The 7737-nt window shown below is 40.0% G+C and overlaps 1 protein-coding gene across 1 annotated transcript; it reads left to right on the top strand.

Moving 5' to 3' along the window:
* The first annotated feature begins 1697 nt into the window (after nucleotides 1-1697).
* Nucleotides 1698-7578, top strand: nkx1.2lb (NK1 transcription factor related 2-like,b). Its single transcript, XM_057043958.1, has 3 exons — nucleotides 1698-2311; nucleotides 3520-3691; nucleotides 6471-7578. Exons 1-3 carry the CDS (start codon nucleotides 2051-2053, stop codon nucleotides 7226-7228), a joined length of 1191 nt encoding a protein of 396 aa, XP_056899938.1. The 5' UTR covers nucleotides 1698-2050; the 3' UTR covers nucleotides 7229-7578.
* The last annotated feature ends 159 nt before the right edge of the window (nucleotides 7579-7737 follow it).

Genomic DNA, 7737 nt, shown 5'->3' with positions numbered 1-7737 from the left:
TCCTGCATGAGCAGAAGCAGGAAGTACATCAAAAGGCTTCCGTTAATGGCTGCGGTTCTCTGATTGGTTGACCATGTTTCATTGTTTCAGCCATTATTTTGCTCAACTTCTAATTTCTTCTTCCTAAGGATCATTGAGCAAGCCAATTACATGGAGCTGACCTTGTGTATTAGGGCCAAGGAGGAGGACAGAAAAGATGTCCCATCACTTCTTTTTCTTTCACAACAATATAAAAATGTGGCATCCAAGCTCCCATCATGATTTTGTTCTCCTCTGTGGCTCAAAATGAGAGTCAATGGAATATTAAGTCCCTAGCATTTGAATAAACACGTTGTGTGTTAAATCAAAATCCAATTCTCTGGTCTATTATTTTCTGGCATAGTAATGACTGCCAAGGATTAGGAATCAATATTTCACTGAAGTGGGGACATTACGGGCTTTATTCAGACTGTAATTGAGTTTTGAGCAGAGGCCCTGCCCTGAAATCTGCATTAAAGATAAGTGGTCCATGCATGCACAAGTAAAGCTATAGCACCGGGCAATATGTCAGCTACACGTCAATTATAGTGTATGACAATTAACCTTGTAAGCTGGGCACCCTGTAAAGGGGCAAGGTGGATCACATTTATACTAAATTTTAAACAACACTACTTAAATTTGGTAAATTATTGTATTTAAATCCATATCTCCATTTTAAGTCATTTAGAATGCCTAAATCACGACCTGTGCTGTGGTGCAGGAGCACTCTTGGCTTAAGAAAATTCAACTGGACTTCTTGTAGTTTTTCAAAGACTGCTCACCTCTTATTAACTGGTGGGAATCCCAGAGTTATATGTGCTGCGCTGGTTTACAGAATGCTGTCATGCAGAAGCCATCTGCATTATCCCAAAGAGATGGGTCCTGGAAGCAACCAGATGGGTCCTGGAAGCAACAGAATAACTGCATGAAACATTTCCCCACCAAAGTGACATCTTTGTGTCTGAAGGTGCAGTTGTGTGAATCAAGTGGTAAAAAGTGTTGAGGCTATGTACAATATAACCAAACCACCTTTGGTTCCACAGTGACCCCTGGAAGGAAAGGGGGAAAGAAGTGTTTTATTTATTCCTGCAACAGCATTGCAATAAGATGGTTGACTAATTAAGACTGTGGTATTTATCTAAACAGCATTAAAACCAAAAAGCATTTGATCCTTCTTATAGTACAACTGTGAGAGTTTACTAGAGAGCCTAACCTAAACATCCCCAGCTGTTAAAGGATAATATCCCCTACTGGTCAGTCTGGGGAAGGCTGCTTCCATGTGCGATGGTCATGAGAGTGCTACAGCCAGAGATATTAGACTATTGGGGAAAATTGGAATATGTTGCAACCCAATGCAACCAAGTAGTTTAATAGAAAAGCATAAATAAGCATTAAAACAATATAGAGAAAACAAACATACCCCCACCCCCACCTCCACCCACACACACACACACAGTATATAAGTGTGTGACCGTGGCGTCCTTAAGGGGGATGGTTTAAAATAGAGAGAGGGCGCGACAGAGAGAGAGAGAGAGAGAGAGAGAGAGAGAGAGAGAGAGAGAGAGGAGAGAGAGAGAGAGAGAGAGACCGTCGTCCTGCACCAGCTCGTCCCATCAGGCTTCTTGAGCGCGTGCCCTGCCGATGACCAGACAGATCGCGCGAGGCTGGAGGTCGGGACGGACGCGCTGTTCGGGTGTGTAACACGGGATAATGGTGCGGCTACAAGACACATATTAGATCACCGGAGACGTTTGCTTACTAAGGCAATGACTGGGAGAGAGTGTGGGAGGAGAAGCACGAAGTCTGTGTGGAGCTAGTCCACATTAGTCTGTTACACATGGAAAACTTTTGCGGACCGGAAACATTATCCCATTTTGGATGATGACGGGACTCGAGATCTGGACTTTGGTGTGAATCTATCAGAATAAATGCTCCGCAGTCCCTCAAAAACGATTTTCTCTGACTCGTTTACTGTGCTTTAATCCGGATTTTAAACAGACTCTGTAGTCTATGGGAAAGGGAGATTAAAGTGATGAACCGGGATAGGGCAGCACCAGGGCCCGTGGCAGACGCGGTTCAGCCCATAATGAGTCGGGACAGAGCAGTGGCAGCTCCGTGCGGGGACGGGGTCCAAACCGTGGTTGGTACGGACGGAACAGACATTCTGGATGGAGGCACCGCAGGGGAGAAGAGGCTCATCTCCAATGTGATGGCCGGAAGCAGAGAGGTCCAGGCTGTGGAGAACCCCACGGAACCACCGCCGACGAATCCAGTGTTAGTTGCGCCACAGCAGGTACAGAAGTTTAAATTGTCCCGAGAAAATGGGTTGTCAGCCGAGATGGTTACCACGTGGATGAAATAACATTCGAAATAATTTAAAAACTGACATTATATCAAATAGATCCATAGAAATACGTAAAACTTTGAATCTTAAGCGTTCCGCATTAAAGATCGAACATGCGCCTTATACAAACGACAGCCGAATGAGGCCTTAATTATGATTAATTTAACTGGCATTTATCTGGAATAATGTGCCTGAAAGAATAAAAAACAGTAAATGTTTAGTATAAACTCGTTTTATTGTAATACGAGCTATTATTCACTTTTTGCGCTGAAATATTTTTTGTTACATAAAAACACAGAAAGTAAGAAATTTCAAAACTTTGGATGAGAATATCATTTGCTGGGATTTCCCTTACCAATTTCAGATAGAAAAATTAAAAATTAAAACGCACTCTTGTATTTAGAGTGCTGTATAATATGAATATGATTGACAAGACAAGAATTAGTCTTTGAACATAAAATTGGTGTAGAAAATCCCCAAATTTAGGGTTATTCCTGTGAATCGCAGCGTGGATCAGGGAATGCTGTCATTATTCTTATCGTAAGATTTCATAAGACCCCTGCACGGATGCTCCGTTGGATTACATTCTAGAAATACAGAATTATGATAGTAATTATCATGGGCCTGATCCCATCTTTTATCTGTGTAATACAGGTGGTAATTTTATTTACTTGGCATAAATATTAGGACTATAAATCCGCTGCACATATAGGCCTACTGTTTTTATGCAGTAGAACATGTTTAAGCCAAAACTGACAGCAATTTATGGACCTCACTCTCTCACAAAGAGTATAAAATATTTCTTTTTATTCCACAGATCGAAATAAAGACAATCTCATTTACACTGATTTACAGGGGAAAAATGAATGGTCTGTAGAAAGAGGATCGATTTCCGGAAAGAAAATAACAATTTATGTTATGCTTGTACAGTTACGACCCGATATTTAACTGTTCATCAGTATATTATTATTATTATAATTATTATTATTATTATTATTATTATTATTATTATTGATATATGGCTTAATTGAATACAGTTCTATGGTTTCTACTTATTCCATGAAAAATAAGCAGAAAAATCACACATTTTCATATACATTTGTAACTCTATGGACTATGATAAAAACGAATATTAATGTACCGCATATGTGCACCAGGGACCCACCGGACATCGGACCACGTCCTTCTCCGTCCTGGACATTCTAGACCCCAACAAGTTCACGAGCAGACGGAAACAGCAGCTGGACGCGCACGGAGCCGAGAAGCCGAGAGGAGTCAGGCGTGAGCTGGAGGCTGGGATGGAGCCATGCAGCAAAGAGGAATACCAGAGTGAGTCCGGCCTCGGCCTCTCACGCTGTGGCACTTATCTTTTTATCACCACTTCTGCTCTTTTGATTTTCTAAATCAATGTTATTTTGCTATTATTTTAGTTATTTAATCTATATTTTCGCTGCTAAAATATTAAATGTTGGTCCTTTTTTTTAAAATCAATATCATATATTATCATCGAATTGTTTTCTGTGGCCGTTTTGAGTCTGAGTTTTCTAAATTAAAAAGTAATCGTATACAAACGTAAAAAGTTAAGAATTTAATTAGACGGGCGGATAAAATGTTTACCGGAGAAAAAAGTGCCGGGCAAAAAAAAAAAAAAAAAATCTAACCATATTTCCTAAAATAAACCAAAAGAACAGAAACGGCAAAACGTTGCAGCTACAGAATTTAGAAACATTCAGTCTCGTCTGCTTTGACTGTTGCGAAAAGCAAATCGTCTGTAGTTGAAATTTAATTTAAGAAATAAGATGTAATTGACCACGGTACATGTTTGTGTTGCGTGTGAAATCGATATTATTGATTGGTGAATATCAACTAACAGCTCAAGTCAAGTAACATCAAATAACACGCACGGTGACTCAGTTGGTCCATACGTTTTTTGTCTGGTATAATAATACGATTTGTCTCATTCATCCAGCTCACGTCATCCATTAAATGTATTACATACGCTACGTTAAATGCATTTAATTGTATTCCATCCAAACATGCTGTTCCATCATCTTATTTAACTTATTAACTTATTTACATCAATTTCCCGATTTAATCAAGATACCCTGTAAACGAGAAAGTATGTGTGTGCGTGTGTGTGTGTGTGTGTGTGGTGTGTGTGTGTGTGTGTTTGTGTATGTGTGCGTGTACTACTTAAATTTTAAATCAATATTAAAAAAAACTCTAACATGAAATCTTGTATTTTTAAATATTGACTAAATTACCGTTAGCTTTACTTTAGCAACGGAAAAAGTACCCAGCTTACTTTTTCTTTTTCATTACATTTCAATATATGTATTTAAATATCAGTCATCATTCACTTTTTCGACAGTAAAAGCTAGCTTTATTTTTACAAAGTACCCCTTTCGATGATTTTTAGAAACAATTGCTATGAATTCAAACATTATTATTATTATTATTATTATTATTATTATTATTATTATTATTATTGTCCGAGAGATGGACAAGGTCCAGCAGGTGAGGACCCTATTCTAATTTAGTGTTTAACATTCTGCAAGGCACATGGGTTAGTAATATTAACATTTAGCAAATGCTTTTATCGAAAGCGGCTTACACATGAGGGACACAATCATGCTACAGCAATTCTACTAAATCCAAGTGCAGCTACCACTTTACAGTGCAGAGCTATGAACAGGAGAGAGAGGAAAAGGAGATATAGATAAGAGCTGTTAGGAGAACAGGTGCTGTCAGAAGAGTTGGGTGCAGAGGAGCTTTTTGAAGAAAGACCAGTTTGCCCCTGTTATGACACTGCTCAGAAGATTGTTGAGGAACAGGGTATGAAAATAGTCCGGATTGCTGTGCTTATACAGAGGACTCTGCCATTTGTGTGTCATGTGGCGGACCAGGGTTATATTTGGTCTAACTTGATATATTATTATTGTTGTTGTTGTTGTTGTTATCCACAAGCAATCACATTTTCACTCCTTGTCAATACATGAAAAATTGCAGGTAAACCTTGAGGAGAAATTTGATCTTTTGAGAAATGGGGAACTGGACATCTGAAAATGCCTTAGCAGCGTCCCTTTTTGGCCAGTTTGTAGAGGGACAGTGGAAGAGGCAGGTGTAAATTATATGCACCCCATTGAGATCTTTATAAAATCATTGTAACCCAAGACCTTAACATCAACAGGAAGTTGACTATTTGGGTTAGAACAGTCAATTTTGGCTTTTTTAGGCCTATTTTGGCCTTTTCCACTGAGGATCTCAGCATGGGGTTTATGTCCAAAGATGTGTGGCTGTCATTAAGGGTTTCTCTGTGGAAAGTCAAAATGTATTAAATGACCCTAGGTTTTTGGTGATTGTTTTTTTAGTACTGATACAGGTATTTTTTTATTTTTGAGTTGTCAGAAATGTTAATTTCTTACATCTCATACAGAGCCAGGGGAAAGGCTCACAGAGGAATGGCAGCAAGGACCTGTTCCAATTGCTTGGAATTTGTATTGTTATAATGATAATAATAATACCGCTGGCATTAAGAACATGTACTAATTTAATCTTGGACCAAGGTTTTGTGTGCGCATTTTTAAATGTTTCACATTCTGGAGAATTTAAAAGTTGTTTTTAGAATAGTTACATTGTGGTGCTTTAAATACATTCAGGTTTATTAAACCCAAGTAAATAAACATAATTTTATCCTTCATATGTACGTGTCACAGTAGTAGCTACTGTACTGTATATGTAAGCTAACTTAATGTTTGTAGGTCAATATGCTCCATGTGGCGCAAAAGAATTCCTACATAAATAACTTTTTTAAAAAATGCTCAATTGAACTGAACTAAAATTTTGAAAAAAGAAATTGTTGTATTGAGAAAATACATATTCTTCTCACCGTGTGTTGCCTTCCAATTTACTGTTGTTAAACTTCACAGAAAAGTGACGAATCAAAGCAGATGGCTTTTCAGGGGCAGAGATCTAAAAATCTACCAATCTAAAAATAGCAATCACCGTCATTATTACCATATAGGCCTTTCCAAAAAAAATTGTGTAAAAAAATCCTGGTAAAATAATAAAGCGTGTGTTATACTTACACAATGTGTTTTGTTTTCAGAGCAAGGCTTTGTATACAGAAGCCCAGATGAGGATGACTACAACAGATCTGGGACCCCAGACTCAGAGGTTCCAGATGGTCCCTACAGCAGCGAGGAGAGCAGCTCAGCTCTCCCCATTAATGCAGATAAAGATCTGGAGCAGCACAGTAACCAAGACCCTAGCAGAGACACAGTAAGCCCTGGTGGTGGCGGCCCTGCAGGACAGATCACCCACATCCAGAATAATGAGGTTCAGGGATCACAGGGTAAGCCCAAGAGAAAGCGCTCTGGCTCAGACTCCAAGTCAGGGAAGCCCCGCAGAGCCAGGACTGCCTTCACCTACGAGCAGCTGGTTGCTCTGGAAAACAAATTCAAGTCCACACGTTACCTCTCAGTGTGTGAAAGGCTCAATCTGGCCTTGTCCCTCTCTCTCACTGAGACCCAGGTAAAGATCTGGTTCCAGAACCGCCGGACCAAGTGGAAGAAGCAGAATCCTGGAGCTGACACATCAGCCCCCACTGGCGCTGGAGGAACAGGAGGTGCAGGAGGGGCAGGGAGTACAGGAGGGGCTGGAGGCCTGGGGAGCCTCAGCCCTCTCAGCCAATCCCCACCAATGAGTGGACACCTGGCCATGCATGCTGGGTATGGCGGTCACCACCACCCCACCACAGGCGGCCTAGTTCAGCTGCCTTTCCTTACTGCCAGCCATGTTCTGTCCCCCTTCATGCTGGGTGCCCAGAGCTATGCGGCTCCTGCCTTCTATAGCACTCACCTGTAGACCTCCACACCACACACACACACACACACACACACCGAACTGTTCCAGAGTGTGAAGGATAAGCAGCACAGCAGCGCGTCCTGCTTGGCTCTTCTTTCTACTTAGAACATTAAAAGGCTTTAAGTGGATTATTTTGATAGATTGTGAATATCTACAAAAATGTATATAAATTTAGCTTCCTATTCTGAATGCAGTTTAACACCACATAAAAGACAATTAGTCCATTTGTTAGAAAATATGTATAAATATTGGATGGTTATTTGTACGGCTTGGTCTATTGTCAGTACTGTGTAACAGCTGTGCTCATTAACATTATTGTTATTTATTCCCTTTCTTAACAGTTTCCATACAACCTGTGAATGTACTGAATCCTCAGCTCAGCATATTATTGTGTTTGATATTAAAACAACGATAACAACACATCAAATCCACGTCCCTGAGCAGTCATTCCACCGGTGTCAAACACACAATCATATCCAACTGCTCACAAATGACAGTTTTTTAGGCTG

The sequence above is a fragment of the Takifugu flavidus genome, chromosome 9, assembly GCF_003711565.1.
Source record: "Takifugu flavidus isolate HTHZ2018 chromosome 9, ASM371156v2, whole genome shotgun sequence".
In the NCBI taxonomy this organism is placed as follows: Eukaryota; Metazoa; Chordata; class Actinopteri; order Tetraodontiformes; family Tetraodontidae; genus Takifugu; species Takifugu flavidus.
Note: the sequence above shows the minus strand (reverse complement) of the source record. Positions and strands in the feature narration are given on the sequence as shown.